Consider the following 25,928-nt stretch of genomic DNA (forward strand, 5'->3'; position numbering starts at 1 on the left):
CAAGATGACGGGCTGTGTTTGCTGTAGTGGTATGTGCTAACTCAACAGTGAAAAGGGGCAGATTTCCTATGTCCTCTCATCTGCATCTACCCAGAGAACTGACCAGAGACAGTGCTTACCACCAGTGTGATAGTCAGCTAACAAAGACAGATCTGTGGTTCACTTTTGCCTGAGCTCCTGAGATGACTGGATGACGTAAAAGCTGAGATCCACTTTGCAGTGAACAGCTATCATTTATTTCTGTTTCCAGTCTTGCAGACATCACTGTTGGAACCATTACTCAGTACATTGTGGTTATTGCTGTCCTCTGTGGAGACAGCCCAGAACACTCGACAACTCCAAGCACAAGGGAACTAAGTGCCGCTTGGATCCGTACCGTCCTCATGTTCACTTTCCAATTGGAGTGCTGTAATCCCACAATTTTCATTAGCTGATTTTCATAATCTTATCACCAAGCTTTTATTTTTTTCCACCTCTTTTAATCTAGGAACTCCACCAGAACTGCAATACAGCAACATACAACAAAACTCCACTAAGCTACGAGTAATGACTGTGCAGGCTCCGGCTCAAATCTGGGTGTCCTGCATGGAAGACAAAACTCTAACTGCTGACCAGTGCCCCTGTGATTCAGCAATTCCATTGTTGTTGGTGGGTTCCCGGAAGTTGATTTCAGCTCACAAACCACATAACAACGCAGAACTACCCCATAGGATTTTCCAGAATGAGCCCTAGTGGCACAGTGGTTAAGTGTTCAGCTGCTAACAGAATGAGACACGTGACTGCCCTCTTCCATGAATCTCAAGTCTTATTCCTTCAACCTATTTAGTGCGAATTGCAACAGCAATGCTTCACACACCCGTTGTCTTATCACTTCATTCATGCTGCTGAAAACGACCTATTCTGTCATCATTTTCTCTCTCCTCAGAGCTCTCCTTCACCTCTAAGCTGTCTGGCTCTGCCACCCTTTTTCAACAAGGGAGACTTTTTCCTATTCCGTGACATCCACGTGCAGTTCCTATCACTCCACTGCTCCAGTGCATATGCCTTCCTCCTGGCACTCCTATTTATACACTCACCCATCCTACAGTGTCTTTTCCTCTGTTCCATCTGTGAACAACTTTTTTTCCAGAACTCTTATTAAACATTCATTTTACGTCCCGTCTGTATTTTCATATACTTGTGGTGTGCCGTTGAATCAGAACTGACCCATTGCTGAGCCTCCAGTGGGTTTTCAGAGGCAGTAAATTCACAAGGGGAGATTATCCAACTCATCCTCTCACAGAGCAGCTGGTGGATTCAAACTGCGTGCCTTTGGGATTTCAGTGCAGCTTTTTACCACTAGGTCACCAGAGTTCCCTTTAAATATACTGGTTGTTGGTGGTGTGTGCTGTCAAGTCAGAGCCAGCTCATAGCTGACTCTCTAGTGGATTTTTAGAGGCAGCAAATCTTGTGGGAGGAGATTGCCCATCCTTTTCTGGAGCAGCTGTTGAAAGCTCAGACTGTGTGTCTTTGGGGTAGAAGTGCAGCTTCTTACTACTACTACTACTACTATGATGACGACGACAATGACGATGACTTTTACTAATACTTTGTGTTCTCATGTCTATGTTATTTTGTAAATCCCCAAGGGATTTTCATAGGTGGGTTCTCATCTACATACTTTTCTCCTGAAAATTCAAGTGAAACAGGGTCCGTTTCTCTGGAACTGATTCCCACTTATGAAGAATCCACATGTGTCAGCATAGAACTATGCTTTACAGGCTTCTCAGTGATTGATTTTTTTTCTTGACAGTCGATTACCAGACCTCTATGAAGGTGCCTCTCGGTGGACTTGAACTTTCTTCCTTTCAATTAGCACCATGCAGAGGCTCCACTGAGGACTGGATGCGGGAGGATTTTCCATGTTTTGTCAGTGCTTCTGCTTGAGGGGTCAGCCTAAGGTGCAGCATGACCTGGATATTCAAGCAAGGTCATTCATCCATTAAAGAGGTTGCTTTGTCCCCCAAGATGACCGGAAGAGAAAGAGCAGTTCTGAGTGCTCCTGACTGAAGCCTATTTCAGAGAGACAGCTCTAGTGAGACCCAATTAGAAAACCTTCCTCTTGTTCTTGCATGCTTCATGCGAACAGCAAAAGCTACTGTATGAAAAACATCAGGAATGCTGCTAACCATGGCTGCTTGGACACTTCACTTCTCCAAATGCCTCCCCGGTTTGCATTATGGTTTCCATCCTTGCTGGAAAGTGACATAGACTTTCTCCCTTTCTTTGGAAGGAGCAAAACCTGTTGGAAATCTGAAGTTTCCAGGATTCAAACGCAATGGATTTGGCTGTGAAGCTCTCTAGAGCATTTCTTGACAAATCCTGAAAAGACAATTGAATTATGCTCACTTCTTTTCTGCAGTCATTGAATGGGTTCAGTTGCACTGTTTGATTGGACTGAGTAATTGAAATAGTTTCCCTACCTCACCCCTTCCTCCTATGTTACAATTTCATGGGATGTTTTATTATTATGCAAATAATCTTTAGTGCAATAAAATTGTAAGCAGACCAAAATACAAACTGTTGGTATTGACCTGATAGAAAAATTGGCAGACATTTAGTGGCTTAGCTAGAGGATTTAAGTTCTACTGAAAATCTTTTTTTTTAATTAAATACAGGCATTTTTTAAAGACTTTCATGTAATAGAGGAAATTCTTCCCCCTCCTTTCTTTCGTACAGTTAGAACTGCATATCTAGTAATCTCGGCAGTGTCACTAGCATTTTGCACGTGTGCCGGGTTGGGGGATTTTGATTCTCTGTGTAGCAGACAATTGTTCTCTGGTAATCTTCAAAGGGCTGCTGACCTTTGAATCTGCTCCATATCAAAAGTTCTAGCTTTAATTATCAGATTAGCCTGCATTTTTTTCCTTTGTGATTAAAGAGGCAAGGAGCTAAAAATGTGCTTATTATTTTGCAAAATACTTGAGATGGTAGGATCCCAAATGTTTAATTTTGTTCTGGAAATGAGAGCTGATCAAATTATAGACTCCTTCCAGCCCAAGAGGGGAATTAATAAATCAGGGGACCAGAGGCACTGAGTGACGGGATATAAATGGGTGTACGTGTGCTGTGCTGTGCTGTGCTGTGCTGTGCTGTGCTGTGCTAAACAATGTTGTGCTTGTGCCTTTCAGGGTCCCTGCAGGTCATGAACAAAACGAGAAGGATTATGGAGCATGGAGGGGCCACCTTCACCAATGCCTTTGTGACCACGCCCATGTGCTGCCCATCCCGATCCTCCATGCTCACTGGGAAGTATGTGCACAACCACAATGTCTACACCAACAACGAGAACTGTTCCTCCCCATCCTGGCAGGCAATGCATGAACCTCGGACTTTTGCTGTGTATCTTAACAACACTGGCTACAGAACAGGTAAAGGATGGCATTTCTATCCCATGATCCTCTGCTAATGCCTCTTAGACATAATAGCATGTGCTACGGAATAAAATATATGAAGTTCCTAAAAGTCCATTAATAGGAGTAATCTAGGCTTTTATCCACTCAATCAGCATTGTCATTTACTACTCTGGAGAATGTACCAATAAGAGACCCCTTAGAAAAAATTCAGAAGGATCTTTGGTGGACACACTATAAAAGTATTGTAGCCACCAGGAAACCCAGTGGTGGAGCTTACCAGAAGAACCATTAACAAGAGCCTTTTCATCCATTTGTTCAACCTCCACCCCTTCCCACCACCACCACCGCTAATCTTCGGGATCCTGGCATAACCTGAGGCTTAGATGTTGATAAATTCTTAATGGGTTGATTAAATGAGAATCATCAAGTGTTTCCAAACTACTAAACTTTCATCCAAAAATCTGACATAAAAAAGATCCTCAAAATTTCCTGTTGAAAGAAACCCTGGACATGTGTTATTTTTCCTTTGGTATCGTATCTCTTGAAACTTTTTCTGCCATCACTTTCTGGCATTGAAAATTGCTCTTAAAAAAGAATAATATCTAAACACAACAAAAACCACATTGGTACTCTATCAAAAAAGTAGAGCAAAATTACAAAATTGTGTTCCAGTCTTAAGAAATAATATTTACTTAACCAAAGAATTACCAGAAAGAATATATCAATTTTGTATGTGTGTGTGTATATATATATATATATTCTGAATTTATTTTTTTCATTCATAATTAATAGGCTTTGAAAAGTTTCTTGAGACTAATCTCTGAGAAAGGGAGTCATTCCAATTGCTGTATCTACTAACATTGTTTGACCCACACAAGGCAGGAAGAAATATTTGCTTAGCTGCTGTTTTGAAAATTGGGAACATAATGAACCTTAAGATGTCACAAGAATTATGACATTCATTCTGAGAAAGAAGCAGTGCTCTTTCGAGTAATATTGCCCTTAAGGTTCTTGTTTTCCTAGTATTAGATGTTGACTTTGGTTTTCCTGAGAGTTTCTTTATGGATGAAAGTATGTTGATAGAAGGGTTACATATAAGAATGAGGTTTTGAGAACCACCGAGAAGGATTAATTTAAAATGTCAACATTAAAAGTTGGTTGAGAATGGCTTTCAGGTCTACACGTTCTCTATTATGACAATTTAAAACAAACAAAAAAAAAATCACAGAACAATTTACTCACTTAAGCCTTTCTCTATTGTTGTTGTGTAATTTAGAGTAGCGTCAGATCAACCCGTAGCTGACTGGCTGGTTCTCAAAGGCAGTTAATCACCTGGGAGGAGATTGCTTGTCCTTCTCCCACAGAACAGCTGGTGATCTTGATTCAAGAGATGTGTAGCCATTTGCTTCTTTGCAAAGAAGTGTGTGGATACTTAATACTTGTTATTTATGACTGAAAATATTGATCATAATTACGATTCTGTTGTAGCTTAGAGGCTTTTTAAGATCCCTGATCACAGAAGAAGATCCTCCCATGAATCTTAAGAGTGCTTGCTTGTGTTCCGGAAAGAAACTGTGTTACACAGAAAGCCTTATTCTAAATGTACTTTCTCTCACAAGTTATTTCTTTAAATTAAAGTGTCATCCATGTGAGAACTCAAAAAACCAGTTTGCAAATATACCTGTAGGGTCTGTAGGCAGCAAATGTACTTTGCTTTGGCTTATAAGTGAAAATTTAAAAATATTATGTAGCCAACTTGGAAACAGAATGAAAAGACATTTCCCTAATGCCTAGTTCTTAATTTTTGCTGCAAAATTGGGTTTTTCTCGTGTGAAAAGCTATGTTATGTCAGTGTCTTCTCTAGTAGAGGACATGGAACTCAAAGGGCTGGCAATCTTCTCATCTCCACAGTTATATATGCAGTGTCTGTCACAAGAAATAGAGATGTTGGGATGACAAAACTCTGCCAGGACGTAGAGCAGTCAGTTTATCCAACTCATTACTGTTGAATTAGAACCAACTCATAGCTGACCCTCAAGAGGATTTTCCATGGCTATAATCTCCCTGCACAGAGGGGAAGACCCTCTATGAGGTGGATTGATTCAGTGACTGGGGTAATCGGGATGGGTGTGTCAGAGGCCATGCGATTGGCACAGGACAGAGCAAGGTTTAGGGCTGTCGTACATAGGGTCGCTATGAGTCGCAAACGATTCGACGGCACATAACAACATAATCTCCCTGAATGCTCATCTTTGTCCCATGGAGCAGCTGGTAGATTTGAACCATCTGTGTTGGCTGTGCACTACATCTCTGGAGCATCCCAGAGAGTCATCAAGGTAAAAAACAATCAGTTGACTGTAAGAAGTGAACTGTTCTCTCATTTCAGTTATACTAAATGGAATCAACTGACAGTAGATTACAAGCGTGTGAATAAAATTTACAGATAATTTAGTTCAACTCCCTTGTTTTCAGATGAGCAAGCTGAGACTTGAGCTTGATTTTCTAAAATAACAGTTGTGATGCAACAATGGGAAGAAACCAGAACCTTGATCTCCAAGGCTCTTTCTAGGATGTCAAGATCATGTTAGGATGAGACTGTGTGTATGACTTAAGCTTTCTGATTGTGACTTTGGTCCCTTTGTGCAGCCTGTAGCCAGCTGTCTTCTACGGGGAAAGTAGACAGGCTCCTGGAAGCCACCTCTGATTCTGCAGCCAGTCTTCTTCCCACGGGTTTAGACACTTAGGTAATAATGGAATTTGTAGTGAGTCATCCTCCAAAATCAAAAGAATTCTTTAAGAAAAGCAAAGACTTTTCCAAATACTTTAGAAATAAGAATATGTTAGAAACAGAGAAGGGAGAAGGATGCTCTGCACTCAAGAGGGTACACGTTAATGTAACTATTAGTTGATCGGAAAGAATACAAATCAGCAAACGAAAAGGGTAGAGTGATCATTGTTGTTATGTGCTGTTGAGTCAGAACCGACACACAGCTGACCCTCCAGCGGGTTTTCAGAGGCGGTTAATCATACGGAGGAGACTGCCCATCCTTCTCCTGTGGAACAGCTGGTGGATTTGTACTGCGGGCCTTCGGGATTGCAGTGCAGCTTCTTGCCACTTGGCCACCAGAGCCCCTGTTTAGTAGTGATCATCGTTAGTAGAGATAGAGATCAACATAACTTAAATTTCTTTTTTATGAGGAAACAGTTAAGTGTCCCATTTTCCCAACCAGAAAATAAAGACGACTTTGTGACAATAATCTTATTGATCAAACCCTGGCAGCAGCCCATTTGAGAATGCCCAAATAAGCACATCATGATGACAAGCATTGTAGGAAATGAAGAGAATTAGTAAACAGATATTAAAGAGCAATAGTTATTTGTGAGACGTGAACTCGTGGGAAAAGGCCAGTGTGTAAAGATTTTATTGTTTTCCTAGTATATTGTTTTGCTTATATAGCTGAGAACTTGTGAAGAAAGTTGTATAACATAATATACATAAATACTCATCTAGAGAAAAGCATGAAGCAGTGATACATTTTATAAAGAACAACTTGGAGAAGATAAGATTATGAAGAGGCTTATTTTGGGAGATAATCCAGAATACATAGATTTAAAGGAATCAAATTGATCCAATATTATATTTAGTATTATATGACATGGCTTTCTTTTTTTAGAATGGAGAAATACTTTTGGACTGGCTGTAGCCTAAATTTTTCTTGTTCTACTCATGGAAAATATGACTGTAACAGCTTAAATGTTCAAGAAGGGGAAATTTGAGTAACATCTCTATTGCATTTTATGTACTGACAAGAGAAGTAGGGGTAACGTTGGAGTCATCTATCATCAAACTGATTACCATGCCTAAGTGTGCTCTTGAAAAATTTTAGTTTCAATTTCTTATGAGTGTATAGACCATAATATAAATTTTAGCTTAACGCTTAAGGTAAAAATTAATGATCTGTGTTTGAGAGGGAGCATCACAAGTGAGAAAGAACTTGGACAGATTGGAAGATAATGATTTTTAAGTCTACTTTCCTGTTCAAAATGAGAATTCTCTTACAAAATTGCCAATTGTTATATTATTTTAGAATGTCAACAAATTGATTCGGCTGTTGTTGTGTGCGGTCGAGTCAGAACTGACCCATACCTGACCCTCCGATGGGTTTTCAGAAGCAGTTAACCTCACGGGAGGTGATTGCCTGTCCTTCTCCTTAGGAGCAGCTGGTGGATTTGAACTGCATGCCTTCGGGATTGCAGCACAGCTTTCTTACCACTAGGCCACCAGAGTCCCTTTATGTTGGCAAATTTATTTCTGCTACTTACAGCATATTTTTTTATTCTCAAATGGATTTAAAATATATAAAGTTGATAAAGTAAGACAAATTACTATCTATATGAATTCTAGTATTTGAGAACTTTGATAAACACTAAGATAATAGGATACTAAGAGAAATAGGATACATCTGTTGACCACTGTATGGTTGGACTACATTTGACGTTAAGATAGGAAGAGAGATGAGACATGTTCCCTATCTTTGCTAGACTTTATAAGCCAGCTGAAGAAACCTGACTTTTCTTTACTAGATTTATAATCTAGTTGAGAAAACTGACCTAAGAATAATTTTAATGTGCCTCCAAATTATGTCTCTTTGAAGATACTACCAGTGAGGTCCTATCACCCCAAATCTATCAAGAACATGCAGTAAAAGATTGATTAATCCACAGTTGTTACAGTAAATAAGATTTGATTTAGACATCTTCTCTTTTGCAAATTTACTATTGCTAGCTAACAAATAAATGCCTTTGATTCAAATAGTTAAAGGGAATTTTCCAAGGACTGTGTAAACGGATAGTCCTAGGCAGAGTAACATGGTTTAAGCCAACAAAAATTATAATCAGGTCTTTCTAATATTTCTCCCTGACTACCAACTTTCCTCCCTGTCCCCCAAATTATTAAATAGTCGTGAAGTGTTTAATGGTGTTGCAACGAAAAGGTATAGAAAGATAGATAAATGATGGGCTTAAGGTATATTGAGATCTAAGTACTAAGCTGACTTGAATTGCCAACACCAAAGAAAGAAAAAACCTTCAAAGTATACATAGACATACTGGCAACATGAGCAAGAAAATGAAATCCACCTTGGGGAGGGAAAAGAGATTTAATACATCTGGAGGAAAATAATTAGAAGCCCAGATAATCAATTGCAGAGCACTGCCAGGAAGCAGAATGCTGAAAGGGGCCAGAGGTGATTACAAATGAGTCTCAGGGTTGCAAGGCAACAAGAAGGACTGGAGTAACTAGAGGCAGAGCGCATGGAGGTGCTGCGTGGTGACGCTCCCCGGAGGTGAGGCCACTCTTGGAGCATGTGCAGTGCGAGCACATCTGGAATACGGAGTACATTTTTCACACTCCATTAATACAAAGATACCGAAAACCTGGAAGAGTCCTGAAGCAAGCAAGAGAAATAGGATACATTTGCTGAAGCTAGTAAGAGACTTGAAGGAATTGTTTAAAAGGGGAGAATAAAGACAAAGAGCAATAGCCATGGTGGTGGGTAGAAAGTGATGTAAAAATACTCGAAGATGTAACACAGTGAGGGAGGGGTAAGAATGACTTGGCATGGCTCCTTGAGAGGGAAAAGAACAACAAAATCTGATAGCAGCAGGAACTAAACAAAGCAACCTATAAGCCAAGTAGGGTAGAATCTTGCCCAAAATAAGTCAGACTGCGGTGGTGATACAGAATTCTAGGCAGGTTGCTGAATTCTTTAAGATTAGAAGGAAGACTATTCTCTCCCCCATAGACTTCAGTGCCATAAACATATTAAATTTTAGGGCACTATGTTTAACGTAAGAGTACGGAATGAGGGTTGCAGAGTGGATTATATTTGGGGTTGGGGGTGTGGTTGGGGGATGTGATGTGTACCAATGAGGGAGTTTTTCTTTTGCTTTTCAAGGAGAGGAGCAAACAAGGGGGGGTGGGCGGGGAGAAGGGTGCAACAATGAATGAATGGAATTCAAAAATCTCTGTAGATGTTCATTGAAATGAAAACTAAATTTAAAAAAAAAGATTAGAAGGAAGAGTAGAAAGGATAATGATGACGATGTCAGTGCTAATAAGAAGTTGTTCATACCCATGGCCTTTGAGTCCGTTCCCAGTCATATGACTCCTTATAAGCTTTTGACGCTGTTAAATTTTTATTATTTTTTTTTTTTTCTGGAGCAAACAGCCTTTCTCCTTCCAAGTGGCTAGTGGATTTGAACTGTTGACCTTTCTGTAAACAGCCCAGTATTTAACCCATATGCCCCCAGATCTCCTTGTACTAATTCTAGTAGCTCTTCACTACCTGCAACTGAGTCCATTCTGACGCATGGAGACTTCATGTGCTCCACAGGATTTTCAGTGACTGAATTTTCAGAAATAGGATCATCAGGCTGAGCAAGTTCCTCTGTGACTCAAAACTACAACCTTTCCGTTAACAGATGAGTATGTTCACTCTTGGAACCACCCAAGGTCTCTGGTAATACTTGATAAGTAAAGCTTAGTGAGCCTTTGGTATCTGCCCGGTTATGCTTTAAACGGTTTACCTATATTAGTTCATTTAATGGAGCTCAGCCATATTAGCTTCAGCAGGAGGAGCAGCATCATACTTTTACAGAAAAGTAAGGGATTGGGGCAGAAAAGTCATACAAATTACCCATAGAGCTATCAGACTCTCAAATCTCAACTTGCTGCCATCAGTTCATTGAGTGGTAACAACTCTTCATTGGATTCCTGAGGCTGTAAATCTTAGAGGAGACTCCTACTCCTCGTCCTTCTCCCTCTGAGCTGCTTCTTGATTCCAGCCACCAGAGACATCCACCTTTTGGATGGCAACACAGCGTGTTCTGGGTTGTGCCACCACAGAGCCCTCTCTATTGAATAGCTGGCTCAGAATTTGAACCCAGGCTGGTTGGAACAGGATTTGTATTCCTAACTGCTAAGCTCTTTACTTTGAGAACAAAAGGAGAAAATGCCCCTTTAAGAATGAGGAGGGGCACAGAGGAAAGAGCTGGACCTGAGGCTCCTAGGAGCCACCATTTTCTGAATTAATATTGGTGAGGTGTGGCATTGGCCCCCTGCCAGTGACTCCAAGTCACACTGCATTTTGTCAGAAATGGAAAAATTATCTCTGGTGCCAAGTAAAGTACTGGTGAGACTCTAAGGCAAGAGGCCCTCATCAGAAGAATGCCAACTACACATAGTTCAGAAAAAAATCTCGAAAAATATCTCTGACACTGCCCTTCATGACAGGGCCCCACCCGCCTTCTGCTCGTGGCCTTCCTGGAATCCTGGCCTTTCTCAAGCACTTGGCGGTTGGCTGAATTACCACTTGATTGATTTGCTCATTCCCAGAGTCAACAAATAAACATTTACTCAACAAATAAACAAATATTGCTATGTTTCTCAAGCTCAAGGGCCTACTCTTTCCAAAGAAAGTAAAGCTGGCAGGAAATGTCAACTTCAGAAACTCAGAAGCTCTGTTCTGTGAAAACATTTAGGAGAACCAAATTGGGGTGTTTTTTAAAAGTAGTATTCAGATGAAAATACAAAGCTGAAAAAGCCTACAACCTGTAGAATCCCCCAGAATACATTGGGCCCAAAAACCTCAGTTCTCAAAACAAAATGTTGGAGAACCTACAATGTGATTTGAGGAGCATACAAAGATGGGTAAAGGAGATATTTCCCCTCAAAACTCTTAACAGTCTTATGTATGTCCTGGGTGGTACAAATGGTTAAATGCTTGGCTGTTGACTCAGAGGTTCACAGTTCAAGTTAACTTAGAAGAAAAACCTAAAGGTCAATTTCCCCAAAAGAGCAGCCATTGAAAACCCACAGTTCTACCCTAAAACACATGGAGTTACCCTGGTTTGGAATTCACTGAGTGGCCGCTTATTTTTGTCTTATATCAGAGCATCGCTCTGCCTGAAGAGACAGAGAAGGATGGGAGAGAGAATGTGCTTTGAGTTTGAGGACTGTGTGTGAAATGGCATCAATCTGTCCTTGGTATGTGGAAAGGGAAATGGATGGAGTATCACAATCAAGACAGAGGTAGAGAGTCATAGAACGAAAAATTGTCTACAAGGATGAATGTGTAACAAAAACAGTGAGACAGTTGCTTAAAAGAGAAGGGTTTGGTCCAGACTTAAAGTAGCTTTGCTGGTAAACTTGTGAGCAAGGTCAGTTTGTGTCTGTAAGCAATGAGGGGCCATCTGAAATTGGAGCAGAGGCATGACGTGAAAAGAGCAGAGCCCCAGGAGGACCTCCTGGTGGCAGTGAGAGTGGAAAGGCTCTGTAGTGTGGACTAGGAGAGTTGTCCATGAGACCACTAACATGCTCATTAAAAATGTCATGGAATTGCGGAAAAGACAGATTAGAGAGTTGCTGTGGAGGGAGATGCTCTGGGAGCAGATGCACTCAGAGGTCTCCCCTAGTTGTCAGGCTTGGCTAACAGGGAGGAAGATGATGCTGTTAATAAAATTAGAGGATATATGAAAAGAGGATTAAAGTGCTGGAGGGGGAGGTGATTATGTGTTTGGACAGTTAAGGAATAAGTAAGTATGACATTCAAGTGGAGGTATTTTATGGGTATTTGTGTATCAAAGATGAGAGGGCATTAATTATCTGTCTCATTAAAATGGAGAGACACTGTACATCAGAGAAGTTACAGAAATGTATGCTTTAGGAGCAATCTCAAGATAAGGCTTTGATTTTGGAATCTGATTGATTCCTCATCGTATTCCAGAAACTACCATTCTCGGTTCTTTTAAGTAGCCAGAGCCAGCTTCTGTCCATGTACTTTTGATTGATTACAACCTCAAGTGGGAGAGCAGAACTACACTGTGCAAAATTTCCAGTGTTTGACTTTTCAGAACTTGATTACCTTAGCCTTTCTTCGGCAGCATCTCTGGGACTTGAGCCTTCAACCTTTAAGTTGGTAGCCAAGCACCTTAACCTTTTGTACCTTCCACAGATCCTAGTAATGTATATTGCCGGAATTTTTTATCATCAGTAATAGATGTATACTTGGCATAAAGCACATGATGTAAATACCACAAAAATCCTGGACTGTCCCATAAGGATTGGAGTTTACCGTGGTTTCTTGGTCTTGAAAATATACACGCTCTCAGAAAATAAGAACTTTTAAAAGATTTTTTGTAATGTTTTTATAATTCATAACTCGCCTATTAGAAAACATATTACAAAGACCAAATTTTGAGTTTGGCCCTCACGTTGGCTACAATTTCTGATTGCAGCACTGGTCTAACACAAGGGTACACTTTGCTTTTATTTCCATAGAACCACAAGAAAGCAATGCAGCCAGGGTACAGTGATCATAATGGTGATTTTCAAACTTAATCCATGTACTTGGGCACTTTACTTGTTTAAAAGGCAAATACGTTCCTGTCACTTTGGCAAAGAATCCAAATATTATACTCATTTGATTTTAGAATTTGCTGAGTTACTTAGGTCAGCTTTTGTTTGACTGTCTTTCCAGTCATAATCTCATATTTATGTATTTATGTGTTTGTTTATGATTAATTATTTAATGTAAGAAGAGAATCTTTTTTTATCCTCCCCCCATTGCAGCATTTTTTGGAAAATACCTCAATGAATACAATGGCAGCTATATCCCTCCTGGGTGGCGAGAGTGGCTCGGATTAATCAAGAATTCTCGTTTCTATAATTACACTGTTTGTCGCAATGGCATCAAAGAAAAGCATGGATTTGATTATGCAAAGGTAATTTTCGGCACTTTTACATTGCATCAATTTTCTTTGTGCATAATAGAGGAAAGGGCATTTTCAGTGAGCTAGCCTCGCCTCAAGATTGGCTTTCTGTGTTCTCCACAATATTAGAATGGGAAATTTTAAGATCATTTTAAACTCCAGGCAAGGAAAAGACTCTCAAGGAACACTGCCTTTGTATAGTGATTTTTTTTTCACTCATTAAGATGAAAGGCAATCAGGCCCTGATGAAAGTATCATCAAGAAAATCATGGATGTCTCTGATCTCTCTTCTTATAACATGGGGGGGGGCTCCCCCTCAGGAGGACTGGGCCACATAATCAAATGTTCCTCTTGTAGCACTAGCTTTCTCATTGAAAGTGAAAGTCTATTTTGTCTGTGGCTTCTGACTCAGATGTAAGAATAAAACCAGACAAAAGAGATAATCAAAGGTTAGAAACCCACATTCCTTGTTTTCACTCCTGTCTGACCAACCATAGCATATGTGACAAGGACTGCAGCCCCGTGGCAGAGAAAGGCCAGCAATCCTAGGTTTCCAAATCATTTCACAGAAGCACAAATTGATGTGTCTGGGCAGTCTCTAAGGACCCTGGACCCCTGACAACAGAATCCTACTTTGGGCCTAAAAATTCACAGAGATTTTATTATTGTCATTTTAAATTTTAAAATGTGCTTTTATGGTTATCACTGTAAAGGGGAGAATAGTCTGCTAATTAAGCCTAACCCCCCCCCTTCCCTTGTAGCCATACCCACCTCTTCCTCAATGATCTGAAGTAAGCCAGGAACCTTCCCTATCTAGCGCCCATGCCAAAAGGCAGCGGGTAGGAAATGCAGAGAGGGATCCAGATTTAATTTGGGCACATTGCTGTCTTTGTGCTCGCCCTGACGTGAGCACAAGAGACTTGATATGAAATAAGTTCCCACCTTGCAGAAACCCTTAAAAAAAGTGATAAATGCAAATGAATTCACAAGCACTGTTAATAGGCTTTAAGGCTCATCAGATAAGAGAGCTGGCCAGGGCCCTTGGAGACCAACTTGAGCAATGTCCTCATTTTAAAAGTTGGGGGTAACAAAGTCTAGAGGGTTCAACCACTCATCCACCGAAGGTCGTATCCCCAGTTGTTGATACATTGATCGCATGCAAACCATTTGTGCAACACACATTCTCACCACATGTCCCCTTTTGTATCTGTGGGTACACTTTTCATGAGCCTTGTTCAAGCTATTAACCTTTCTGTCCCTGTTGTCCTGAGAAGGGCAGAGTAATCACAACTCCCTCCAAACATGAAAACAGCCTAACATTCGCATTAGCACAGCTGATTCAGTGCCTAAGACTACTATGTCAAAAAGCATATTTATTTTCTTTATTTAATGAGGGAAGGAATAAAATAGACATCCTCATGGAGAAAGGTAATAGCGTGTAGGCTTGTCCTAACAGTGACACGTGACACAGGCTTCCTCCCTCCGGCATTGCTTTTGCAGCTGTCTGGGTCCTTGAATCCACAAGTGATTAGTCATGCCTGAAAGCCCTTGAAATTGTGAGCATTGCCCAGTTGCTCACTGAATACAGCTTATACTGGAGCTCCAGGCCAGTGATAGCCACTTAGAGGAACAGGTGGTTTAATTTAAGTTTTTGTCTATCCTTTTGTCCCTTCTTTTATAGGCTTCCATCAGCCCCCTTGACTGCAGATTAAGTTATTTTATTAACAAGTCAGTCCTGGATCCCAGCCCTTTAATTGTGCAATTATAAACATATAAACGACAGGCAAACAACTGTTCCTAAACTTAACAATTTCAAAGTAAACTAATTGGTAAAGTATTGCAGCATTTGCCTGTGTCCTCAGATTTTGTGATTTTGCTTAGTGATTACTATGTGATTCCCACAGGTGGATTTTTAATTCTAAGAAAAAGTTCTTTTATCATTGGGGTGTGTGGCATGTGCAAGCAGCACGGGTGTATGTGTGTATTCCGTAACAGATTGTGTAGTGGGTGTGGATGTTTATTGCCCTTGAAGTAATTTGATTTTTTTTTTCTGAGCAAATTACATCACCAAAACCTTAAAATGAACTATGTGGCTGATGTCTCATGTGCTCCAGCATTTGTATTGCCAAATCTGATCGTTATCTTGGGCAAACACAACTTGTCTTTTTTCTTCTCTAATTGCTAAGTTGTGCATGACTTAAAGTGAATTTTTTGCATATTAGCAAACCAGCAGCCCTAGAAAGTCCCTGGCACCTGTTTCCTTTGTTGAAGACCTTTTGCTGCCCTGGGGAGGTACCATTTACCCCCAACCCTTTAGACCTTAACTCTTCATTGAGTGGGTTGCTTCTGAGGAAAAGCAGTATTGAAATGTGATCTGATGAATGTCACCTTTTGTAATTTCTGTTTTGTGTCAAATATATGTTTCAGGACTACTTCACAGACTTAATCACTAACGAGAGCATTAATTACTTCAAAATGTCTAAGAGAATGTATCCCCATAGGCCCATTATGATGGTGATCAGCCACGCTGCACCCCACGGTCCCGAGGACTCAGCCCCACAGTTTTCAAAACTGTACCCCAATGCTTCCCAACACATGTGAGTAACAACAACGTTTAACTTGCCAAACCTCAAGCTTTCCTTTGCTTCCCATCTTTCTCCTCAGCCCACCGCCTTTTCCTTCCACACTGCCTTTCTACAAGGCAGACAGGCCAGCTTCTAGAACAAGCAGAAATAAAGGGTTTGCTTATGAGTCACATTTTCAACGTTTCTAGGCAGCTGAATAGACAGGCAGCAGGGAGTGGGAGCATTTGTTATCATTAGTTTTCTTTGGTGATATTAATGAATATCATTTAATAATGATGCTCAGGTGTTCTGAGTTTCACAGCAGTAGAGTCACAGGACCTGACCTGGTTATGGCAACGTGAATCTGTTTGAAAGGCAAACACTGCAGCAGTCTTAGTTACCCAGTTTTGCTGTAACAGAAATGCCAAGCATAGATAGATTTAACAAACAGAACTATATTAGCTCACCATTTAGGAGTCTAGAAGTCCTAATTCAGGATGCAGGTTCTATCAGGAAGGTTTTCTCTGGCAGGTCTGGAGGAAAGGGTGCTCTGGTGGCTTTGTGGTAAGGAATTGTGCTGTCATTCCAAAGGCACACAGTTCAAATCCACCCAGCTGCTCCGTAGGAGAAGGATGAGCAATCAACTCCCTTGAAACTGACTCTGAAAATCTGCTACAGAGTTGGTCCTGATGCAACAGTAAATGACAACAAGATAAATAATGATTCATGATTCAGGACCATGCATCAGGGAATCTCCCCTTACATCTGTAAGGGTGTTGTGCCTTATCCTCTTGCAACTGTTTATCTCATCACCTCAGGTCACATTTAGGGGAGTTGATTACATCATTGAATAACTGCCAAACCACCGATAATCATGGCTCAGCCAAGCTGGCACATATTTTGGGGAGGAACACAGTCACCCCGTGAAAGTAGATTTCAGATAATGGCTTTCAAATATCTATTTTCACCTTGTTGATGTCACTGTCAGCCTTAGAGAGTTCAGGTGGGGGTATCCAAAGGAGAGGTTGATGGGGGGAGGAAATGAGGGAGCAAGCAGTCTCCCCATGGCTATAATTCATGCTACGTAAGGGTGAAAAACCTGGGTATGCTGGCAGTAAAGAGCAGTATTTTGTTTCTTGTTCTGTTAAAGCCTCTTCTTGCTAATCACAAGAATCATGCCCTCTATGCAGAGCATTTGGTGTGGTGTCTGCTAAACAGGCTGAACCAGGGGAGAGGCAGGAACAGAAGATGAATCACTCATCAGTTACTTTCATTATCAAAGTTCCCAAACTGGGTATTTATCTGTTATTGTTTTTGTTATTGTGTACCATAGAGTCGGGACCAACCCGTACCTGGCCCATCAATGGGTTATTAGAGGCAGATTACCCATCCTTCTCTCATAGGGCAGCTGGTGCCTCAAACCACGAGCCTTTAGGATTGCAGCGCAGCTTCTTGCCAGTAGGCTGCCAGAGCTCCTACATATGCTTAAGTGTAATCCGTTTTCATCAACATTGATTTTCTAATATAAGATCCAGGCAAGACAGAACTTTATGAAAATAGAAAATAAACATTGAAGGCAGGCTAGTTATTGACCATTACATATCCCTGAGCAATATTTTCTTTATATTCTTAACTTCATTTTGTATAATTAATTCATTCTTATCGGTGGTATTCAGAACATATCCATCTTATCATCAGGTGTTTTACGTTAGATTGTAGTCAGAGTTCACCAAGGACAAGGACTAACAATGGATAAGAACCCTGGCTGGATGAGCAACTGAGCTTGTCCAAGAACTTGGAGGATAGAGATGAACATAAAATACAACAGATAATATCTGAAAGAATTGAGTCTGTCGCACTTGAAGAATATAATGTTGATGAGCCATTGTAATCGGAAATCAATCCCATGGAAGGACCCACAGGAGTCTCAAGATTCTTGTACATAGGATTGTACTCAATTCAATAAAAACGAGTGGATCTCCATTATAAAGCTAATTACAGACTGGCTAGCCAACTAATTAAAAGATTAAACCTTTGCAGGGTTTTTTTTTCCAGTACCCTGAAACCCACTTTGCCCTTTCCTTTGCAGGCAGAAATCGCCTGTTGCATTAGCACAATCCCAGCCTAAGGTGACTTTCGCCAACTGTCAACCGGACAGGTGTTTTCCCGAGTTGAAGGAGTAGGGCTGACAAAATATGCTGTTTTATGGCTCCTTAGAAGTCCGCCTGCCTTTGAAGCTTCAAGGCAAAGCGTTGTGAGGCCTACGGGGACATGAGCCATAGGTCAAGAGGTTCCAACAGCACCTTGGTGTGTGCAGACAACAATTGCAGGGGAGCAGGGTCTGCCGAGTTCACAGGACCAGCAATAACCAACAGAAAGCATCTCTGATGCCCACAACTTTTAACTTAGTCCCACCAGTATTTACGACTGCTGCGCATGACACTAAACAGCACAGTAAAAATAGAGATGGTGGAAAAATGCAATAGCTAACAGGAATAGCTAAACTAAGAAAAGGATCAGCTACCAAAGTCCACAGTCCAAATCCCACTACCAGATTTATTTTACTTTTTTTAATAAATAAAGTTTTATTAAAAACACAGCCATGTTCATACATGGACTTGGAGTCTTTGCACTGTGATGGAAGAGTTGAGTAATTATGGCAGACATTGTACCGCTTGCACAGCCTAAAATACTTATCATCTGATCCTTCAAGGATCTCAAGGTGCAGTGGTTAAATTATGTTGCTAACCAAAAGGTCAACAGTTCAAACCCCCCAGCTGCTTCATGAAAGGAAGATGGCCATCTGCTTTTGTAAATGGAAATGTCATAGAGCAGTTCTGCTTTGTCCAACAGAATTGCTTGAGCCAGAATTAATTGGACAATAGTGGGTTTGGGGCCCTTACGGAATAAATGTGCCCATTCCCCACTCTGCAGAGGGGACAGACAAGAATTCAGTAGTAGCCCAGTAACAGTGGTCACTACTGAAGCAGGCATTGGCAGAGTGGTGAAGTTTGGAGAAACAACTACATATTCTAGAGGAAGCAAGGGAACTTCATGGCCCACGAGACATTCAACGTGAGCCTGAAAGGATTGGGGGAGTTCTACAGTGATTGGGCAAATGATTTCATGACAAGAATATGGAATGAGCACGTGTTCACATATTGGAGATGTAGTCGAAGATGTAACCTGGGAGCTGGGGAGCACGGTGCAAAAAACAGTAGTTCTGGAAGATGAAATCTATGCAAGTGAAAGTGTCCAGGTGGTAGCGTGAAACAAGCCAATACAGCTGTTTTTAGTGTCCTCACTGAATTGCCTTCCCCTCTCGGGGCCTCAATTACCTCATCTGTAAAATGGGAATAATGCTATTTCCTTGATGTAAGAATGTCATGAACAGGAATTAAAATAGGTCATAAAAGCAAACAACCAACCCTTACTGGTGTTGATTCAGAACTGACTCATAGCCAACCCTCCAGTACATTTTGGGGAGGATGTCAATTGCACAGAGGGAGATTGTTCATCTTTCTCCCTTGGTGGATTTTTCTCTGGTGGATTCGAACTGCCAGAGAGGAGTGGCCTTTGGATTTGTACTTCCCTTTGGACTGCACTATGAGAGGCCCTGAAATAGATAGGATACTTAAAGTCTCACAAATATTAGAATACTTAGTCTCACAAAAGCTCTCCACAAATGATAGTTTTTGTTATTCCTTTTTATTAAAGGGAACCATAAGAGATTGCCAATATTTGTTCTTTTCTGAAGAGTATTTTCATAGTGTTCGGCTTCAAACCAGTATTTTCATACTGTTCAGCTTAATGTTTGAGGGCAAACAGCTAGAGAAATGTCAAGCTGACTCTTGTGTGTTGTGACATCACAAGCTAAGACCTGCAGGGTGATGAGCCCCTGGCACCTGGTCATTCTGTGAAACAGACGGGAAAAGCACCCGCAAGATGTGTTATGCCTTCTAGGTGCAAGACGTGTGCTATAGGCAAGAGCCAATTTAGATAACATTTGCTCTTAGCCAGAGAAAATCAAAGCTCCTGTGCATGGTTGAGACAATCTAACTTCTGTTTCCAGTTAAGCTGTGGGGGTTGGGTACCTAGAATGTGCAGGTCTCCCCTGGTCTTAGAAGCCCCCAACCCCAGGCAGGTTGTTGTTAAGGCTCCCCGCTGCTGGTGGAGGGAGGAGCTGAGGAAGCCCATGTGTGTCACAGTGAGTGACTGCACAGGTTCAGAGTTCAGGCTGCAGACAAAAGCCATGAGACAAATTGAAAACAAGCTGCCAATTGTAGGGCAAGGAGCCACTGACTGGCTGATTCCGTAGCAGAAATATTAACAACGGTTTGAGCAAAGGGATGGAAGAAGTTAAGTACTTTGCCAAGATATTTGGCAGGCCCTAGGAAAACGGAGCAAGAAGCTGTAAAAACTCCCCCATTGTGGGGGTGGAAGTAAGGTGGTCATGCATTATTTGGATCCTGTTTGTTTGGCCTTGTGTTAGAGCGAGCTGACCCTCTCAGACTGGAGAAAATGTATCATCATGTTTTCACTGTGCTTTCTGTTCCCAACAAAGCAAGGAAACCAGTCCAAAATTGGCTTACTGGCTTTACAAGCCGAAGCTAAGGGTTATGGCTACTACTTAAGAAGGAGTAAGGATTGTCAGCCTTTCCGAACAGGTGGTTCTGTTGTTCCATCAAACAATAATTCAGCCATAGCGGACCCCCTAGGAAACAGAGAATGTATATTCATTGTTGTTATTGGATGCCATTGAGTCGCTTGCGACTCTTAGTAACCCTGTGTATAACAGCTCTAAACTCTGCTCTGTCCTGTGCCAATCTCACTGTCTCTGACCCCCATTACCCCAGTCACTGAATCAATCCATACAATCAAGGGTCTTCCTCTCCTGCACTGTTCCTCCACCTTCCGAAGCATGACGTCCCTCTCCAAGGACTGGTCCCTCCTTACAACATGACCAAAGTGTGTCAGACAGAGCTTCAGGATTCTTGCTGCCAAAGACAAGCCTGGTTTCACTCTCTCTAGAATGTTGTTCTCCTAGCAGTCCATGGTATGTATAGTCAATACTCTTCTCCAGCACCACAGCTCAAAGGCATCAGTTCTCCTATCATCCCTAGTCATTGCCCACCTTTCTGATGCATAGCAAGTAATTGCAAAGACTATGACCTGGATCAGGCATACCTTAGTCTCCAGACTGACATTGTTGCTCTTCAGTACTTTGAAGATGTCTCTGACAGCAGACTTTCTCAAGGCAATTAATCTTTTAATTTACTGTATCATCATAGAATACACCTAATAATCCTTATTATAAAGCCTTAAAAAACAGTCAAGACACCACTCTGCTTTCTAATAAATTATCCCCAGTGGCCCTATGTTGTTGTTATTAGGTGCTGATGTCCACTGTTGCCTCATACTGACCCCCTGTGACAAACTAAAACTATCCTGTAAGGGATTCTAGGATTAAATCTTTATGGGAACATATTTCTGCGTTTTTCTTCCAAGATCCAAAGGGTAAGCCTCTCTGGTAGATAGTAGCTGGGTGGGTTCAAATTGCCAACCTTTCAGTTAGCAAGCTAGTGCTTACCCATTTGCCCACCAGGGCTCCTTAGTTTTCCTCTAGTGATGGTTACATCCCCTCACTTATCTCTCCTGGCCTCTCTGACATAAATATGTACCCATGGCCAAAATTTGTGGTAAACAGTAAAGGAAGTCCATCTACTTAGGCAGTGAGTCTGTTGGAAACTCCCTTGTTACCCTCTTATAAACTATGCCTATCAGTTTTAAGATAAATGCATTTATTTGTTTCAGTTCAACAGTTATTATTCCCTACCTGCAGCTGTATGTCTCTGTGTGCATGTACGCGCACACACAGACTTAAGTAAAATCTAAAGTCTTGGTAGAATAATCCAGGCTCTTTAATTTGCAAGTGGTGCTTCTGGATAAACATCTTCCATCAAAAGGGAAACTGTTATTAGGTGAGTTCCTGAACAAAGTTTTTGAGACACCATTGCTATCTAAAATTGGACAGAAATCTCCTATGTTAAAAAATAACTTACCCATTCTCACCCATTCGCTCTCTCATTTCTTCTATAAATACATGAAGGGCCATGCTTTTAAAGATGAGAAGACCACTTGGCTTTGCCCAGGCCAGTACTTAAGGAGAAAAGTAGAACCAAAACTCAACTTTTTGGCCCCAGATGCCTTTTTGACTCATTGAGTCAACGCATGGTGACTCCATGTGTGTTGGAGCAGAACTGTGTGCTGTAGTGTTTACAGTGACTGGATTTTCAGAAGCAGATTGCCAGACCCCTCTGCCAAGCTTCCTCTGGATAGACTTGAACTTCCAGCCTTTTCTTTTGCTTTAACCATTTATTGAATGCATTAACCATTTTTATACCAGCCAGGGCTACTTCCCTACGCCACCCAAACCAAAAAACCAAACTCTGTTTCGGTGTGTAGATTCTAATTGGAAGTGATCCTCCATCAATTCCTACCACAGCCATCTTTAATATCAAAAGTCATTCTTATAGATATATTTGCAACATTCTAGTTGGCTTGGTGGCATGGAATTTTCTGGTCAGTGCAAAGACTGTGTCGTTCAGATGCACTAGCTGCTCCCCAGGGGAAAGATGGGTAGTCAACTCCCATGCAATTTACTGCCTCTGAAAACCAGCTGGGGGTCAACTATGGACACGCTCCGACTCTGTGGTACACAGCAACAACAGTTGACACTACAGCATTAGAAGACGTTTGAAAAGTTATTTTAATTTTATGACATCCATTTCTACATCTATTGTTCAGTGGCGTGACTTAGACTCTTTATGTTTTAGTCATTCTCACCTTCTGAGTTGTCGCTCCCTAATTTACATAAACTCACTGTCCCTTCCAGGACACTGTCCCCAAGTGTCGTTATGTTCCATCGAGTCAGAACTGACTCATAGCTGACCCTCCAGCAAATTTTCAGAGATAGTGAATGGCTCCGGAGGAGATTGCTCATATTTATTTATCCCCAAGGAGCTAGCAGCTAGTCGATTTGAACAATGTGCGTTTGGGTTGGCAATGCAGTTCCTTCCCACTAGGGCACTAAACCTCCCTCTATCTCAAATAGAAAATTTTAGATGAGCTTATGTATGCCTATAATCTATATCATTTGGTATTATTCTGTATGAGTTTGTTACCTAAAGACACTTGAACTCTGGTGGGGAATATCTGCCCGAAGTCAATTAAATAAGTTTAATTTTAGTGGAAGCTAAGAGGGTGCGACTTGGGAGATTAAGTATAGAATTTCCAATTTCATGCTTTGAGTGTGTGTCTTAAATCTGTGTAACTGGCTGCTTCTGGGAATTGAGGCCTATTTCATTTCTCAGAGAATGATGATCCTGCTGCTACCAAGACCCTTTAAGAGCCAGGTAGTTGCATTTCTTGTTGTTGCTTAATACTAAATAACAAATGAGTAAAACACATGCTCCCATATAAAACACCAGAAATCTATTTCTTTTCGCTGAGGTGACAGCAAAGGCCAGCCACGGTAAAAATGAGTTGCAAAGTTCTTTACTGTCCCCTGGGTGTGGATTTAATACACAACACATGCATTTCTCGAAACCGTTTCTTTGCTAGAAAGAACTATTTGCCTAAAGACCCACTTGTCAAACAGAAAGGGGATGGTATTGATTTCCAAAGTTCTGATTCTTGTCATGTCAATAAGCAATACTGGGAAAAAAACCAAACCACAAAGAAACTTGCTTGACATTGATGGTGAAGGTTGAACCTACAAAAGCTCTGTCTGCCGTTTCAGTGATCCACTGTGCCAGGTGATAAATCCAGGCAAGGAGTGACCAGAAAAGCAATCTACCAGGAGACTTTCTGGGGAAGAGAAAGTTTTAAGGAGGGCAAATTGAGGTTTACAGGCATGTTTTCGTAGAAGTTTAGGTTCTGGCATGTTCAGCTCTGGGTTTAGACAAGTACCACAGATAATTTTGTTTTTCTTAAGGAGAAAACAGTAGAACCTCAAAAGCAACAATCTGGTCATTGGCCCTCTTCATTTTAAAGCAGATAGTGTTCACCTTTTCAGTGCCCTGAGAGTTTGGACTTTTATTTCTATTTGCAACAAAAGTAGATGTTCAACAGTTGAATGTGAATCATCTGAATAGAAAGCAGGACCAGTTGGAGTAATGAAGGCTAAGAATTTTAGGACTCACTTTTGCTAGAAAGAAATAGATATATAAGTTGTCCTTTTAATGCCTGGGATTGTGAGATGCCTCTGGGAGTCTGTGCTGAGGAAGTCCTGTGGTCACTATGACGTGGTAGAGAAAAATCTGGCGAGGAGCGGCCCCTTTCCACTTCACTTTGCTTTTCTGTAAAATGGAAATTCTATTCCCTGCCGACCTTCTAAGTTAACCACAACAATCAAATGAGTGATTAAATAATGAGATCTTTTCCTGATAACCAGAAGTCTGGATATGATGTGGGCTTACAACGACCTCATCTCTGGCATCACTGGAATCTCCTGCACCTTCCCAAGACTTCTTTGAAGTTGTTGTTCCCATTATATAGATGAAGGAACTGAGGCTTAGTGGAAGGGATAAAAAAGGAAAAGTGCTCAAGATTACCCCCTAGTAAGTGACAGAGCGGAGACAACTTCAGTTCTGGAGCTTTCTGACATAACTGAGTATGTGTTTCAACACATTTCCCTAAAACTCTATCTGGGTTGTTTTGTTTTGTTTTGTTTTTTAATTATTATTAAATTTTATTAGTTTTAATGAACATTTAAAGGGATTTTGGGTTTTCATTCCTTCATTGCTGCACCGTTCTCTCTACCTTCCTCCCCAGTTTGTTCTTCTTCCCCGCCATCTGAATGTCTGTTTTAATTGTCCAATTGCCACAGTGCTTGTCAACCTGGGTTGTTTATTTGTTTGTTTGTTTTTCTTTTGTTGGGAGGTTTTTTTAAATGGCTTGTGTTATAACTGACAGTCCCCAGGCTGGGCCCTGTTTGTATTATTTTCTGTGGGTTCCTCAGTTAGGCACCTTTATCCTCACTGGAGGACAGAAGCCCAAGTCTTCCAGGAATTTGGCAGGCCCCAGCAGGAGGCAACCACAAGCCTTTGGCAGAAGATCGCTTTTCAACATCTCTGTCAGTTCCAGTGACCCCCGACCTTCCACCTGCAGGCCCCCTCAACAGCTGCTGATCTGTGGAACGCAATGGCAGTCTATCTCCCTTTAAAAGGCAAATGCATGTCCCCCTTCTCAGCCTCCCCCACCCCCCAGGAACCCACCTGAGATTTCATCCCAAGCAGGAGGTCAGTTTGTACATTGAGAAATTAAGAGGAGGAAGGGGGTGGGGCGGGATGGGGGAAACAGCTTTGACATCAGGCCCTGAACTTTCTCTTTTAATATAAGCCAGATTTAACATATGTCATTCTGTAAATCCGGGAGTCCAATTTGAGGCTTGTAATTTTCTGCAACCTTCCCTGTGTTTCAGAGCGAGGTGGACGGCCGCCAAGCACATCAAGGTGGCTGGGGGGAGATGTAATTTACCCTTGGTGAGGCCGCGGCTCAGTTCCCTATTGTAATTTTTATTTGTGTTGAGGTTTTGTGGTTTTCAAAAAGTCAACTAGATTTATTTTAAAATTAAGCCAGCCCAACATCAAAGGCTGCAAGAGGAGGATGTTTAGGTATTGTAAAGAAACCCTGGACAGTTAATCTTTTATAGCTGGATTCTTTTTCAGGGCACATATCAGTAAATGGTTAAGGGACCTTGCATAAGCAATTTGCTATAGATCTGTAGCCTCAAACTTCCCCACTAGGTAAAAAGACCCTTTCTAATGGGACTTAGAAGCCCCCTGTCACCTCCTTCTCAACCTCTTAATCTAATCCTGTTTGTAACATGACATGCTGTATGAAGAAGAGTGCAGGCTTAGGGCCTTTCCTACTTCACAAGCTCCTGACACCCGGGTTCCTGCGGCCCTGGGTTCACTTTTCCCTGGGAGGATCTCTTGTAAACCCCAGAAGTGCTTTCTGAATCACTTACTTGGGAGACAAAAGAAAGTTTATATTGAAAAATTCTCTTCAAAAACAGGCCAAAACGAATAAAGGCAAGTGATACATAAAGAGGTTTTTCTCTTTCTTTCTTTCTTTCTTTCTTTCTTTCTTTCTTTCTTTCTTTCTTTCTTTCTTTCTTTCTTTCTTTCTTTCT

At 41.2% G+C, this 25,928-nt stretch overlaps 1 protein-coding gene across 1 annotated transcript in view; it reads left to right on the forward strand.

The window, feature by feature from the left end:
- The window catches only part of SULF1 (sulfatase 1), a 272,953-nt gene that overhangs the window by 194,507 nt on the left and 52,518 nt on the right, over positions 1-25,928 (forward strand). Inside the window, exons 6-8 of the mRNA XM_006880534.1 lie at positions 3,171-3,410; positions 13,027-13,178; positions 15,594-15,763. Coding sequence (XP_006880596.1) covers positions 3,171-3,410; positions 13,027-13,178; positions 15,594-15,763 — 562 coding nt within the window. The remainder of the gene's footprint in view (positions 1-3,170; positions 3,411-13,026; positions 13,179-15,593; positions 15,764-25,928) is intronic.

This window comes from Elephantulus edwardii, unplaced genomic scaffold (assembly GCF_000299155.1).
Source record: "Elephantulus edwardii isolate Elephantulus edwardi_28Jun2011 unplaced genomic scaffold, EleEdw1.0 scaffold00008, whole genome shotgun sequence".
Classification (NCBI taxonomy): Eukaryota; Metazoa; Chordata; class Mammalia; order Macroscelidea; family Macroscelididae; genus Elephantulus; species Elephantulus edwardii.